Here is a 16,744-nt window from a genome sequence, read left to right as displayed (position 1 = left end):
GTTAGAAAAATGGAATAAAGGGTAGGAATGGAAATTGTATTACTATTAATCTTAAACACATAAATGTGTTACTTATTAAATACTAAAGATTGTTACTGTAAAAATTTAATAAAATATACATGAAAAGCAAGTATTTTTTTCACTTTTTTATGCCCACTAATGTTTTAGATAGACTCAGTCTGGCCTTTGGGCCAACTTGTTTTACCAATGAAAGATATATGATTTCTATTAGAAATTTTAAAACAATGAATACAGCTTGGTCTAGTAGTTAAGGCACCAGGCTAGAAAGTTCTAGTTCTGTTATAGTCATAAAAGCCAGCTGGGTGACTTTGGACCAACCACACTCTTTCAGCCCAATCCATCTCATAGGGTTGTTGTTGTTGTGGGGAAAATAGGAGGAAGGTGCATTGGATATGTTCGCTGCCTTGAGTTATTTATAAAAAATAATGAAGACAGAACACAAATTTAAAAAAAAGCTTATTATGCAGGTAATCCAGCTTTAAAATGGCTAATTTCCTGTGGAGTCATAAATATTTAAGAATTTATTTTCAGTTTATAAAATTTTCTTCCCAGATGTTTAAAGTTGAATCTTTTTCTGCAGAAAATTCCCTGAGCATTTTGATTATAAAGACTTGGGGAAAAGGGAAGAGTCAGCAAAGTTTTGTATGTACTAGAGCAGATAAATTGACACCAAGAATTTTAAGTGCATAGAGTTTTGAGAAAATTTAAACATCTGCTTTTTTTTTTAAAAAAAGTTACTCTACTTCTGGTCCCAAAGTAAAAAAAAAAAAGAAGATATATATCAATATGATGTTATATACCCATCATTTTCTTTCTTTCTTCTTTTTCAGAATTGCTGCATCATGATCATGATTGAAAGTGTTGATTCTCTGGTTACTGTTTCCAGCCAGGACCTCTGGACTGAAATTTGTTCATCTCTGCCGCATCCAGACCAGAATGAAGAATCCAATAATGCATTTTCAGATTCCTTTGCAGATTCTTATGTTCATATGATGGAGAATCAGATGGAAGCAAAAGGCCCCTCTTTGCAAATGAATGAGAAGCCCTGGGTACCACTGAAAGATTCAGAACTCTACTTGGCATCTTTAGGTTAGTATGGAAGTATTTTCTAATCTAGGTTTATTCACAGGATATTTTCCTCAACCTGGAAGTGTGAGACTTTGAATCCTATTATCCCAGCTACAGATGACGATAATCTAGAACAGAGACTTGTGAATCTACCCATATGTAAACTATCTTTTTGAACACATATTTGTGTATAATTTTAAAGCAATGTTTTTCAAACTTGGCAACTTAAACATGTGTGGACTAGAATTTCCCAGCCAACATTTTGGCTGAGGAATTCCGGGACTTGAAATACATCTTAATTATAAAAAAACCCACTGCTTTGAAGGATAATGGACAAAGTCTTTAAGCTAGATACAGATGCACTTCTTAAACAATACATCTGTGAAGTTCATCAGTTGTATAAGTGATTATTGTACTTTCACGTTTTTCTGGATGTTGTCCAATATTCTGTGACAACAAAAATTCCCATTTTATTTTTAAGATTTGTGGCAATAAGGTATATCATATTTTCCTACCTGAGATTTTACAGAGATGTGAAAGAAAAATCACTGCCCATTTTATCTAATTTATTTTTTGATGAAACTGTGAGAAATATAACTGAAGTTGTCATTTTTTTCAATAATTTACATGTTGAAAAAAGAGAAATCTAACCTATCAGCCAACTGGAAAAAAGAAGAATGCGGATGAAATTCCTAAAGATTATAAAGATTTCTATTCCACTTTTTTCTTGCCTGCTCTGCATATAATCATCTGTCAGTTTTCTCATCTCAAATATTTATAGGAGTAACTGTGAGCCATGATCCTTAAAGGAAAGTAAAATCCTTTCTTCTTTAAATATAAATGCCATTTTGGTGCACAGGTTTCTCAAATTCATATTCTAATTTGGATTTGGGGCAGCAAAAGAAAAAAATTAAACAATGGCTTGTTCCGTGCTGATATATATATATTTTAATCCAATCCCCAACAAAATAAAGCTCGGACATGAAGTTGTGACATTAAAAGACTCTGTCAGGATATACACACTGTTAAAATTGTTGCACTTTATACAAAACCTCAAGAGTTGAACTGAATATTTCTCGCTTTAACCTGGCTACTGGTTTGCATTTTTCCTTTATTAGTTTATTTCTTTCCTCAGAGAGAAGATTAATGAGAATAAAGGGTTTGTCTCAGGAACTGACATCCAAAGATATCCTTCAGACACTTTCTCAGGCTAAGAAAGAAAGCTGGGACAGGTTTCTTCAGGAGAACTCTGAATCTGACTTTTATATGGAGGGAACGGATTCTGATGAGAGGTAATGTTATGTAATAAAAATTTTATACACAACACCCTTTTGAAATATTTATCTTATAGAAATGGCAAGTATTGTGGGAGAAAGGATATTCTGGAGCATTTATTTATACTCTAGGGCAGGGGTGTCAAACTGCCGGCCTGTGGGCCAGATGCGTCATGCCGAAACCGCCGCCCACCCCATTGCCGGCAATGGAAAAAAAGTCGCGATACGTCGTGACATGTCATGTGACGTTGTGAGTTTGACACCCCTGCTCTACTGGCTTTTGATCTTTTAGTGATAAAGATCAGCTCAAAATATGCTTAGAAGGAGCTCCAATTGAATTCAAAGAATATGTCTTACTTATTTATCCCAACCAAAAATGTCTACCCGTCTCCACATATGCAAGATTAGGGCTAAGATTTGTAGCTAATCTGGTGCAGTGACGGCATGTATTTTTGGATACTTTGTGAGTTAGATGTCATTAAGTCAAGCTTGACTCCTAGTTTTTCAGGAGTCTCTGTGGACAAATACTCCCCATCTCACCATGTCTCTGTATAACCTGTAGTTCTAAGTTTTTTGATCCTCTTCGTCCACCTTATCTGTAATCTTCCCTTCAGATCAGCAAAGCATATTATTTAATTCATTGCCTGCTTGTAACTTAAGTCCAAAAGATTAAAATTTCTGTTTGCTGCTCATTGGTTTGAGGTGACTTTGTTGTTGATTAATTGGTTCTTGTTGCAATCCAACATTCTCTTAATTATTAATTGCAAATTTGTAATTCAAAACTATCTGCCTTCTTTCTTTCATTCTTTCTCAATGCTCAATTACTAGAAAACCTTTGAAAAGACTATTGTTTTAACTCGGGGTTTCCCATCCTTGGCAATGTGCAATGTGTGGACTTCAACTCCCAGAATTCTCCAGCCAGCCTTGGCATCTAAACATTGCTAAGGTTGAGGAATACTGTTTTAACTGTTCTGGTGTTTTCAAAATATCCTTATCCTTCATTAACAGGATAAGTGTTATTGCCTTTTCCTATATGATTAGTCTCTTCCTGTTTTATTTTAGTTCTGTACATGAAGTAAAGATTCCAGTTTCTTGGCACTTACAGGATCTGCAATTCTGCACTTCTCCTAAAGTCCTTCTTTTTAAAAATAAAAAAAAAAGTTTATATATCCACTTAGGTATACAGGTAGTCCTTGACTTACAATTCAGTTAGTGACCGTTCAAAGTTATAACAGCACTGAAAAATGTGACTTATGACTGTTTTTCAAAGTTACAACCTTTGCAGCATCCCCATGGTCGTGTGATCAAAATTCAGATGCTTGGCAACAGGTTCACATTTATGACCTTTGCTGTGTCCCAAGGTCATGTGATCCTCTGTTTTGACATTCTGACAAGCAAAATCAATGGGGAAGCCAGATTCACTTACTAACTTAACAACTGCAGTGATTCACTTAACAACTATGGCAAGAAAGGTCGAAAAATGGGGCAAAGTTCACTTAACAAATGTCTCATGTAGCGACCGAAAGTGTGGGCTCAATTGTGGTTGTAAGTCGAAGACTATCTGTATAGCTTACATTTTTGTTTACATCTTTTGCAAAAACACACCTACCCCTTTCGCTCCTCCCCCCCCCAGCTTTCCTGAATACATTGCTGGCTTTTCCATGTTTCTGGCTTTTTTTAAATGGCTTCCCTACTGCTCTTCCTCAGTTCTAAGCAACTAGGTTGATATTTCTTTGTTTCAGTTTTGGTTAGAAGTCTGGCTGGTATTTTTAAAACCAGTGAGACTGTTTGTACTAGCACAGGGGTAGGCAACCTTGGCTCTTTTATGACTCGTGGACTTCAACTCCCAGAATTCCTGAGCCAGCCATGCTGAGGGGAAAGGGAGAGGTTTCCAAGCTGAACCATGCTCGCTCAGGAATTCTGGGAGTTGAAGTCCACGAGTCATAAAAGAGCCAAGATTGCCTACTCCTGTACTAGCATGTAATAGCCAAAGTTGTTTCATTTTATTGCATCCTTTTCTTTTTCCTGTAGGGGTTTGGAAAAATGGGCCTGAACTAGTGAATAATAAATTAGAGCATGCTATTGGAATACATAATTCCTTGTGTGTCCAATCACACTTGGCCAGTAAAGAATTCTATTCTATTGGGTGAAACCTGCACATTTTCAACTTGCATTTTACATTTCTAAGTTTTTGTTCAGGAAAATTGAAATATTGAGCAAGCTGTTACCTTCTAGTTTGCAAAAAAAAAAAAAAAACCACCCCCCCCCAGTTGTATATTTTCTCTTTGATTTTGCTAAGCAGTTACTGTGCCCCGTTACCTGGGAAATCTGGTTTCAAAAGGAAATGTTTTCTTTTTCACTTTTGTACAGACTTGTTAAATTACAGTCCTATGAGAGAGGCATCTTGATTTGGCTCTTGACATTTTGTATGTTTTTTTTGAAGGTTCATGGCAGAAACGTTATTTAAATAGGAAACTGAGTTGTTATTATCCATTACGTGTGTGCGTGTGTGTAAAATCTGTTATGAATTCTATAGGGAGTAAATGTGGGGGCTCTGCTCCCATGAGACTTTGCAGCAGCATAAACAAGATTAATATCAAGCAAAGCCATGATAGTGTTTGTCAGATCCTAGTGCTTGTTTTATTTCTAGTGTTTGTCTTGCTTTAATCCAAAATCTGTGAACCACAGTATTTGAAAAAGACATACTCCAGTGGAAATGGTAGTTTTTCTTTTCCTTTGAAAAATACATTTAAAGACTTGCATGGGGGAAATGTGTGCATCACCACCCCCTGGGGGGAAAATGCACAAAATAGTTTGCCAGACCAGACTCCTGTCCTAATAATATAAATCATAAAAGAGCTTGGATTCTACTGGCACTAGGGAGAGTCTGCAAGGGAGCCATCTTTCTCTAAAGGAAGAGGGAAAGAGAAAGATAAGCTTGTTCTCAAGAACAGAAAAGAGAAACATGACAAGTGAAGAAAGAAAAGGGCTAGGAAAAAAGCCAAGCCAGTACTAGTTGTGAACAGATGCTCACTAGTTAGATCAGAATGCTTATCTTTCATCCTTCTCGGCAACTGAGCCCATTATATTTTTCCTAACCCCTTTCCTTACATCCTCTGTCTTTAGGTTGTAGGACTGATCTGAAAGCAGTTTAGTCTGAGTTTTTTGTAATCTACTTTGAGATTCCCTTTGGCTTAAGAAAAATGCTTTAAATAAGTTTAGCTACATTTAAATTTTTTTCTGCATTCTTGTCAGCATTTGACAATTGCGTTTTATGAAATCAGATGCCAGTGGCAACAGACAGACGGTGTAGTATTGATTAAATCTTCGTCCAATTCATCCTTCTTGACCCTGATTCTCAAATAAGTTGTGCTTTGATTTGTAGCTTCAAGATTCAGCCACAGATTCTTTGGTTCTTGTTCAATAAAAGTGTCAACACACAGTGTGTATCTGCTGTAAAAAAACAAAGGGGGGGGGCAACAACATGTTAACAATAATAAGAAATGTTATTGAAAAATAGAGATGCTAATATAATTATGCCTATGTATAAATCAATGATGTGACTGCATTTGGAATGTCGTGTGAAGTTCTGGTTATTACATCTCAACAAAAAAGATACAGAAGAGTTAGAGAAGGTTCAGAGGAGGTGGCACCTAAGGTGATCAAAAGGCTGGAGCAGCTGCCCTATAAGGAAAAGTTGTGGCATTTAGTGCTTTTAGTCTAGAAATGTTGCAAATGTTGAGGTTTACAAAATTATTCATGGTGTGGATAAAGTGGGAAAAGACAAGCTCATTTATTTCCCTTTCCAAAAATGCTAGAATCAGATGTCATCCAGTGAAATTGAATCCTGGAAGAATCGGAACATCACTCAATGTCTAATTAAACTTTGGAATATGCCACCAAAAAATATGCTGCTGGCTACCATCTTGGCAGATTCCAAAAAAAAGAGTTGGACCAATTGATGGAAATCAGGGGTTTCCATGGCTACTAGCCTTGATTGGGGAGGGGGTGCTTCTGAAGGCCATCTGCTGGGAGACCAGGAGGCTTCCTTGTGCAGTTGATTGGACACTGGGAGAATAGACTGCTGGACTGTATGGTCCAGGGTATAATCTAGCACAGGAGTAGTCAACCTTGACTGTGCTGGCTCAGGAATTCTGGGAGTTGAAGTTCACGAGTCATAAAAGAGCCAAGATTGACTACTTCTGATCTAGCAGGCCACTGTTTATTTTCTTAAGCTTTCCAGACCATCAAAATATCTAAAGAAATGATCTTTAGTTAATTTAGAAATTTTCTAAAGAGATTCAGGACTCTTTCTTTCCATCAACAAACTAGCTCTCTAAAAGCTGAAAAGAATGAGCACCGCACAGATTTTCCTTGGAGGTAGAAACCAGAAAAACAAAGATCAATCTTGATGAAACCAAAAAGAACATCCAAAAGAAAATTCACCAATGCAGTAGTTGCTCAGTAGCTTGGAATGCTACTTATTTTTCCATTCTTCAGCCCGCTTACTCCTGGTCATATGACCCACAGTTGTCTTGTGACAGTATTAAGGGATTGGAAAAATTCCTAAAGCTATATTTTACATGGTTTTCCTACCTTGTTTATTTATTTACAGTGTTTACATTTATAGCCAACCTATCTTCAAAAAACTCAAGGCTTTTAAGGTGCTTCTTCTCCCTATTGCATTCTCACAATAGCCCTGTGAACTACAGGTAGTCCTCGAGTTACGCATGTAATGGAGCCTGCCCTTTCTACTCATAACTCGAGTATTCATTATCTTGAATAAGATCACTCCCTGCTTTTGCCCACACATTCACTAATCGAATGTGTGGGCGAATGAGCGGTTCATTAAGCGCGCATGAGGTATCTCACGGTGGGGAAGGCCATTGAGGGGCTAATGGTGGACCCACTGAGATACCTTATGCTTATGCTTTCCCCTCCCTTCCTGCCGGGCTGAACTCACTTGAGAAGATCTGTCTCCTCTCTACCACGGTTTCTGCCTTTGAGGGAGAGGAGAGTCAATGGAAGCTCCTGGATGCTGTAAAATCACACGAGTTCAGGCACCCATCTTCTTTTGCAGAGAATGGGTACCTGAACGCTCGCGAGATCACGGACCCCAGAAACTTTCATTTTCAGCACAAACTCTGTGCCTCTCTCCTGCTCCTCCCCCAACTCCTTTCTGCCACTGCTGGAACACGTTTTATCTGAATGGGGAGATGGGGAGCTCCGTCTGTTAGCAAATGGGGTGGTTGAAAATGCAGCGAATCTCTGCGTTTTCATGCGTTCCATTTGCACACAGATGGAGCTCCACATATCCCTAAGGTCTCCGTTTGGATAAAAAGGGCTTGAGTGCCTAGGGACTCTTGGAAATGCAACAAATCATTGTGTTTTCAAGCGTTGCACTTGCACACAGATGGAGCTCCCTATCTACCTACCCTAAGTTCTCCATTCGGATAAAAAGTATTCTGGTGGCGGTGGAAAGGAGTTGGGGGGGAGCAGGAGACGGTACAAGAGTTTGTGCCAAAAATGAAAGTTTCTGGGGTCTGTGATCTCACAAGAGTACCCATTTTCTGCAAAAGACTATGGGTGCCTGAACTCCAACAATATTACAGCATCCAGGAGCTTCCATTGACTCTCCTCTCCCTCAAAGGCAGAAATCGCAGAAGACAGGAGACAGATCTTCTCAAGATGAGTCTGGCTTGGCAGGAAGGGAGGGGGAAGCAATTGTGGGGAGCCGGGGGGGGGGGGGAGAGTGAATGTTGCAGAGCTTCTGCAGTTGTTCGAAAGGGCAAACAAGAGCTGTGGTGCTGAAACATTCATAATTTTGGGATTTTCTCATAAACACTAGGGGGCGCTTATCGCGTAACTTGTATTGCAGAAGTGCATTAAGTGAATGCTCCTAACTTGGGGATTACCTGTAACTTGTATTGCAGAAGTGACCTGGTTCACCACGTAGTAATTTGTTTAATCATATTATTAAGTATGCTATGATTACTGTAGCAGGCATTGTGATAAGTTGCTAACCATAGTTTCCAAACCCTAATGGCCTAATTCCCATAATCTATCATGGTTTTCCATGGTTCCCATGGTTTCCAAATGGGAATTCCACTGGATTTTTTTTAGAGAAGGTATCTTTCAGAAACAGATTCTGCCCTTGCTTACATAAATGAATAATTTAATCATTGCCCGTTTCGGGAGTAATTAGTCTTTCTCAGCTACAGATCCATTTGAAGCTTGAAGCGAACCTGGTGGTCATATTCAGAAAATAACTGCCTTCGGAGATTTGCCTACTGACAAAAATGGTTGATATGGACAGTCACAAACCATCTTTTTTCCCCAGAAAGAAACTATCTTTCTATGATCTTTGTCAGACCCTGATCTGCTGAAGCACACTAGCAACTTAATTGTGGTTTTGTTTGCTTCTTTTTAAAAATTGGTGGAGGAAGCCTGATGGACTAATCTAAAGTCTTTATTGGTGCCTACGGGCACCATATTTTCTATGTCAGAATAGAATAGAATAGAATAGAATAGAATAGAATAGAATAGAATAGAATAGAATAGAACTGGAAGGGACCTTGGAGGTCATCTAGTCCAGTCCTCTGCTCGGGCAGGAAACCCTATACCAGTAGTTCTCAACCTTTCTAATGCCGTGACCCCATAATACAGTTCCCCATGTTGTGGTGACCCCCAACCACTTATACATCACCAGGTACCAGGGGCGTGGCTAAAGAAAAGGGGGAAAAAAATGGGGGACAGCCTTGTTTGGCGACCCCCGTGAAATGGTCGTTCGACCCAAATGGGGTCCCGACCCACAGGTTGAGAACCACTGCCCTATACCATTTCAGACAAATGACTGTCCAATCTCTTCTTAAAAACTTTCAGTGTTGGAGCATTCACAACTTGAAGGCAGTTCTAACTGTTAAGAAATTTCTTCTTAGTTCTAGGTTGCTTCTCTCTTTGATTAGTTTCCATCCATTGCTTCTTGTCCTGCCCTCAAGTGTTTTGGAGAATAACTTATTTACTGTGAAATGCTCTTGTAACCTTTTCCTTTTTGCTTCTTCTCAGTACTTTGGAATGCCTGAAACGTTGGCTTCAACCAGAGAAGGTGGCAGTCAGCAGTGAGGAGATACAGTATTTGATTCCCCTTGGAGCTCCTCCTGAGAAGCAGGAGTCCGAAGAAGAGGAAGAAGCTACACCTGTTGAACAGTGAATGCCCTGGGTCCTTGTCTCCAGCGCAGATAGATGGCTGTTGGCAGTTTGGGTCAAAAATACCAAAAGAATGATAGATTTTGATCAAAATAGACCTTGTGGGTTTTTCTCTCTGCCAAAGTTTATAATGTACAGATTCTGGTTTAAAGTCATATAATGTTGCAGATTCAAATTAATTGTGCGTGATTTGTGAAGACAACGAAACGCGGTAGAATAAAACTTAATTTGGCAAACAGGTTTAAATCTTCTTCCCTGAACTGCGGAGAAGATTTTGCACTTAAATGATCATCTATGAAAAAACGCTTAGCAATACTTTCCTCGCAGAATGTAATTTCCTCATTCACAACTCCCCCGATTTACCTGTGGGTATCTTTTTCCCCAACTTGGGAAAAAAGAAAAAAGAACCCCAGACCTGAAGACCTGTACTTTTTCCCCCAGGAAATGAAAAATGTCTGCCACCATTGTTTCTGGCTAAAGCCAAGCCCAAGCCACTGCAGAGTTTCATCCTTCGCTAGGGTAAGCAAAAACACAAGTAATTCTGGGTGGAAAAAGAAAAAAAAAATACTATTTTGTGCAGCTTTTTTTTGTGGCTATTTCTTTTCTTTTTTAATTATTCATTTCCTCTAAGGATTGACATTACCACCTTTTGAAATATAGTTTTGTCTGTTTGGGCTAATCATTATTCATGTTTTTCTTCCTCATTTGTTTTGCTGCAAAACGTAAAAGACAATGCATAATGAAAAAAACACAGAGCTGTCAGTTAAATGAAGAAGACAACATTTGATATGAGGGCAGAGCAGAAATGTGAGTTTTTTGTACTAACCCAACATGTCCCCATTTCATTTTTTTTTTTTTTTAACTGGTGGGGGGAAAGACTGATAGGAGGTAATTCTCCCGTTCAATGCCATAGCATCGCTTTGGTCTACCTCCCCTATTTTATCACCAAGCCTTTAGAATTTTTGCCTCCAATACGTCATTGGTTTGCTGTCTATTATAGGCTGTTTTGGAGATTTTTTTAAATTTGCTTTTTTGTTTTTCTTTTCTGTTTACATGGAAATTATCATTAACAGCTGTGTATGGAAATAACTGAGGACCGGAGTTATCTGAATTTCATTGTTTATCAGTTGGTAAAATTATGTAGTCAAATCTGAGAGGCTACATGCCACGTTAATGAGTCTGAGAAAGCAGCAAAACAACTTATTTTTTTAAAAAAGAATGCAACAACTCTTTGTGTTGATTTAACAGTAAGACAGTACATAATTATATTGGGGCAGTGATATAATATTCACTGTGGGGGTTGTTGTTTTGGTTTTTTTTGCACTGAAATTCTCAACTGGAAGTTTTGATGTTTTTTTAAATACATGTCATTGTTATTTCTTCTCCAAAATTGTAGAGATACCTTGTTTTACTAAACAGATAAGGAAATAAAAGTTCACCAAATGTATTACAAAAGATGTTGAAAACTTGAGAAGTTTACATATTACTTCTTTACTGAATTGATTTCAAATGTAGCCTAACTGGATTTTCTGAATCTGGTAATATAATATGAATAGTGGATTGTATATTTTGGTTTTGCTTTGTCTGTAGTCTGACTATTGTCTACTTGTATAATTAAGACTCTATTTGAAAGTTGATTGTGATGATCTCTGTCTCCATCCATTGAAAATATACATCCTTGTATAAATGAATTTGGGGTGATTTGGTAAATATTTTAGAATAGAGATGGCTCACAAAACCATTTCTCCAGAGAGAAGTAGGTGCATTTTGGTGGAAAAGAGCAAAAGTGAAGCATATAAACATTTGTTTAGGTTATTAATCATAGAAAGAAACCCCAATGCACAATCTATAAGAAAAACTCTCCCTCTTTGCTAATGTCATTGTGTCCATATAGCTTACAGTCATCGAAAAATATTTAACAAAAATTGAGAGGCAATTGCCCTGGCTATTTAAGAATCATGTGTCTTGTTTTATTTATTTAATTTATATAGTTGTCCATCTTACACATGTGAATCTGAATGGCATACGCAATTAAACCACAAAGCTAAACAATCAACATAATTCAAACATAAGCATTAAAAACAGTGAAAAAACCCAAATGATCAAAAGACTAGGAGAGGGGGCATTCAAACGTTTACACAATGCAATCAGACAACAGGCTCCACCCTTCCATGGGATCCTCAGGCCCGATGGTAAAATTAAATTTTGCCAATAGGATTAGGGCCAGTCTTAACTCTGGGGCAATGATATTAGTAACAATAAAGTAATCATGGCATCACAGAATGTCCCAAAGGTGCATTTTCAAGAGGCAACTGGACTTTCTTCTTTTTCTTTGAAGACGTTTCGCTTCTCATCCAAGAAGCTCAGAACTGAAGAAGCTTCTTGGATGAGAAGTGAAACGTCTTCAAAGAAAAACAAAGTCTAGTTGCTTCTTGAAAAAGCACCTTTGGGACAACCACGACCTGGATAACGGAGAATCTCCATAGGTGTAATCATAGAATATTGACTTAATTTTGATAATCAAGTAGACCTACATTGTCCTGAGTAAAGTAAGTAAGGCAGTTACAAATCTGAGATTAAAATATTCTCAAATTGGTCAGTTAAAATTTATGTATACAGGTATTTATATAAACTTACAAATAATTACATACGAAGCCCGGTCCCGTCCTGATGCAACCAACATGCCTGTTTCCTCTTTGCTAAGTCATCAAATAGAGCAACGTAAATACAACTTACTCTCCATTTCTTTATAGAGTGCAGTTTCTGATTTTTGCAGAAATCAGAGTCGGAAGAGCTAGTTAGTTTTCCTTATACCTGAGAAAGCTTTATAAAATGTTTTCTTTCTTGAATTCTTTGTATTTAGTGCATCCAGAACTATAATAGAGCTGTTACTTTTTTAGTAGAATCCTAACTAAAAATATAGCAGTACACCCACTGGATAGTCACTATGTTGGTTATGGGAAACTCACTGCTACTTGAACTCACGTGAACTAGCCAATGTTGAGCACCTTACGTGAATCAGAAACTGGCAAATGAAAAAGGCACCCTGACATCTTTGGGCTTCTCATTTCCCTAATCAGAAAATTAGCATGAAAAGCTCTCTTAATTATAAACACACTACTGTAGATGGCTTGTGTGAAAAATATTTGAGACTTTGTTCCATACATCCATAAGGAACAACAAGGTCAGTGTGCCCCAAGTACTCTTAAATGGTTATGACGTTTACAGTACTAATTGCAATTATCTCACAAGGTTGTGCATGATTTCTGGCTAAATGTAAATGGTAGAGCAATTAACTAAGCAATTTCCAAATTCACTGGGAAATTGTTGTCTTTATTGACAAGTCAACTGGGACTCATTCAAATGATGAGTGGGGTATGATTTAAGATATAAGGTTAGAACTAATAACAGCAATTAAGGCAGATTGAAACGAAACATCCATCAGAATCCCCACATGGATTATTGTTGATGGATGTTTTGTACAGTCAGAATCCTTGATAATTAGCCAAGAATTTTAGAAAAATCTGATTAAAAAGGCTCAACTGTCCTGATATTTGCCAACCAGAAATATTTAGAAGTATATTATTTTCACAGTTACTACTACAGGTAGTCCTTGACTTATAACCATAATTGAGCCTGTGATTTTGGTCATAAGTCATGACAGTTGTTAAGTTGGTCACTGGACTTCACAACCTTTTTGCAGTAGTCATTAAGTGAACACCATAATCATTAAACAAACCCATTGTTTGCTATAGGGCTTTTTTTTTGCTGGAAACCAGAAGTAAATGTTGGTTTCCAACAAAAGCATCATAAATTGTGGTCCTGTGACTATGGGATGCTGAAAATAGCCACAAATATGGCTGGTTGCCAGTTGGCCAAAATGTGGTCATGTGACCATGGGTGGGGAGGCAAATCTGGGTTATAAGTCCCTTTTGGGTGGCCTTAATAACTTTGAACAATCATTAAGCCCTGGACTACCTGTAGTGATTGTAGAAGTGCCTGCTCACTAGTTAGAAAGAGATGTCAAAAATCTGCCTAATTTCCTTAAACATCCATCAAAAGATATTTCTGAAGCATGGGATCCATCAAATTCTGAAGCATGGGATTCCACACTTGGAATACTGCATCCAGTTTTGGACACCATGATGTAAAAAAGATGTTGAGACTTTAGAAAGAGTACAGAGAAGAGCAATAAAGATGATCAGGGGACTGGAGGCTAAAACATATAAAGAACGGTTGCTGGGATTGGGTATGTCTAGTCTAATGAAGAGAAGGACGAGGGGGGACATGATAGCAGTATTCCAATATCTCAGGGGCTGCCATAAAGAAGAGGAGGTCAACCTATTCTCCAAAATGCCTGAAGGCAGGACAAGAAGCAACGGATGGAAACTAATCAAAGAGAGAAGCAATCTAGAACTAAGGAGAAACTTCCTGACAGAACAATTAACCAATGGAACAACCTGCCTCCAGAAGCGGTGAATGCTCCAACACTGGAAGTTTTTAAGAAGAGACTGGACAGCTATTTGTCTGAAATGGTATAGGATTTCCTGCCTGAGCAGGGGGTTGGAGTAGATGACCTCCAAGGTCCCTTCCAACATCATCATCATCATCATCATCATTATTAAATTGCTTGAACAGAAGATTTAACTGGAGAGCTTTGGCTTGCAAATTACAATGTCTGTTTGTACGTAAGAGAAATACAAATTTATACATTTTCAATGTTTGTTCTGATTTAGATTCCACACTGGTTTTTAATTCCATATTTTTCAGTTTATATTCTTGACATACAAGGCCATTCATGATTCCATTTTACACTCTTTTTTGTTTTGTACATTTAATTATAAGTTTCCCAGAGACTTATTTTCCTACTGGAATGAGCTCTGGCAGAGGGTGCATGATTCAAGTAACTGGGAGTGAAATAAAGCAGTGCGTAAGGCCAGAACAAAAAGAAGTGGGAACAATTTTCCAATACCTTTTCCCATGCTTCCCCATGAATTCTCAATTTCATTCCCAGGAAAGAGGGAGTGACATCTCGCCACTGCTTTGAACCCATATCTTGTAACAGGGTTTAGAAAAGAGGCTGAGAGCTATGCAAATTTAGCGGGAGGCTTGTGTCCTCTATTTGATTGTATGAAACATTAATCATGTTGATATCCATGCATCTGCTTTGAACAGCCCTTTGTTCTGTTGAAAGGGGAGGCAAAGGAAACCATTCTGATTTATTTAACTAATATGTATCAATCCCTGATGCAGATCTGTAGAACAGGGAAGGGCAACAGTTGGCCTCAGGCAGAGGAACAGAAGGCTCGCTTTGCTTTAGTCCCTTCTGAGTTGAGAGTTGCTTCCTTTTTATTGATTTCTATTCTACTGTCATTATTACCCTTGATGTAACCCCCATTACATTTTCTGAGATCTTCTGGAGAGTGGGCATGACAATGGACCTCCTCTATGATCATCCCCATGCTTTGGAAAATACCCATTCCCCCCCATCTCCCACCCCCCATAACTAGCCGTTCCTCATATTTGTCTGAAATAGTATAGGATTTCCGGCTTGAGCAGGGGGTTGGACTAGAAGACCTCCAAGATCCCTTCCAACTCTGTTATTCTATTCTATTCTATTCTATTCTATTCTATTCTATTCTATTCTATTCTATTCTACGCTTTTCCACAAAACACTTAAGACCCTTTTATTCCACAGTGCATTTGATTCTGATTTATTCTGATTCTGGGTGACCATTAAAAATGAATAGATTTTTATTTTTGCATTTCATTATTGCTTTTTCTTTAATTTTCAATTGCTACTTGTTGTAAAAAAAATACCCAAAATCTGCATGGATTCTAGCAGCTGACAAATATCTCCTAATGAATCATTGTTTTTGTATAAATGGCAAATAGTTGAAAATTGAAACAGTAATGTTCTTTATATTACGCAGTAAAAAGAAAGCAAGGTGTGAGAACATTGTTTGCCATTTCAGTATTTCATGAAATGAGACAACTTTCCAATAACAACATCAATTAACTGTTATGCTTAGATAAACAGCCTATTTTGTTATTTGTTCATCATGGCAAATTATCTTTAGGTAAACATGTTGATGCAGTTGTACTCTTCAAAAATAACAGCTACTTATCCTCCTAAGTACACATGTGATAAAGATTGACCTGAAAGAGAAGGTTTCAATTTTCTCCTAAGGTGCTGTTTAATGAAATTTAATGGAAAAAGCAACAGGAAATGCTGATTGCTTTTAAAGAATATGGATTACCATAGAAATCACCTACATCTAAAAGCTATGCAAATTAAATATTTAATTGATAAATGTATTTCAATTTGGACCAGGGGTGTCAAACTCAATTTCATTGAGGGCTGCATCAGCATTGTGGTTGCCCTCAGGGGTCTGGGTGGGTGTGGCCAGGGTGGGTGCAGCCTACTGGGTGGGTGTGTATGGAGTGGGTGTGGCTTACTGGGTAGGTGTGGCCAGCTCTACATTGTTTGCGTCAAGGGTGCCTGTGGGGGCCTGGCAGCAGTGGGACAGATCTGAGGGTCTCTAGCAGAAGGGGGGTGGGACTGGGGCAAGTGCCAAGGTATGGTCCACTGGAGGAGCCTCACTGTTCCTCTCAGGCCATGTGGGGGGTGTGTGTCTTATGGAGCTAAGACTGAATGTGTTTCAGCATAGATGGCCACCATAAAATTATACATTGGCTCCCGGCTGGCCTGGGCCAGGGCCAAGGCAGTGGGGGCCGTTCCCTCGCTGTTTCCAGGATGGTTTCGCGAGCCACATGAAACCACTTGGACTCGGGAGGGCCTAGTCCATATACAGTGCAGATATTCTTGTGCACAATGCCAGCTACTTGTTTGTACTGTTCAGTGCATGCTGCTCCTGCCTGCCACTATGAGTTGGACTGTCTCTGAGGTCTCTCTCCATTGTCTGCATCTTAGGTCCTGTCTAATGTGGTAAACCCCTGTTTTTATGGATCTTCACATTGGCAGACTCTATGTCCTCCTTTGATCAGCTCATTAGACCGGTAGTGGCCTAAACTGGCAACCAAGTTCAGAGAGCACCAAGGACACAACAGTTTAATCATGAGCTACAAATATTTCCTTCTGTCAGTATTTTTCCTCTCTTTATTTACATCTGGCCACACTCCTCCAGTCCTCATGACATCCCAATGGCTTCAGT

General features: G+C 38.4%; 1 protein-coding gene across 4 annotated transcripts in view; it reads left to right on the top strand.

The window, feature by feature from the left end:
- Positions 1 to 11,260, top strand: part of CCDC32 (coiled-coil domain containing 32) — a 120,319-nt gene extending 109,059 nt beyond the window's left edge. For all 4 annotated transcript variants that reach the window (XM_039323878.1, XM_039323875.1, XM_039323879.1 and 1 more), the window contains exons 2-4: positions 852 to 1,110; positions 2,225 to 2,381; positions 9,429 to 11,260. In XM_039323878.1, the coding sequence (XP_039179812.1) occupies positions 864 to 1,110; positions 2,225 to 2,381; positions 9,429 to 9,573 (549 nt within the window). In that variant the 5' untranslated portion in view covers positions 852 to 863 and the 3' untranslated portion in view covers positions 9,574 to 11,260. The remainder of the gene's footprint in view (positions 1 to 851; positions 1,111 to 2,224; positions 2,382 to 9,428) is intronic.
- Positions 11,261 to 16,744: the final 5,484 nt, after the last annotated feature.

The sequence above is a fragment of the Crotalus tigris genome, unplaced genomic scaffold (assembly GCF_016545835.1).
Source record: "Crotalus tigris isolate CLP2741 ecotype Arizona unplaced genomic scaffold, ASM1654583v1 scf7180000024285.889131, whole genome shotgun sequence".
In the NCBI taxonomy this organism is placed as follows: Eukaryota; Metazoa; Chordata; class Lepidosauria; order Squamata; family Viperidae; genus Crotalus; species Crotalus tigris.
The sequence above is the reverse complement of the archived record's forward strand: the minus strand, read 5'-3'. Positions and strand labels throughout refer to the sequence as shown.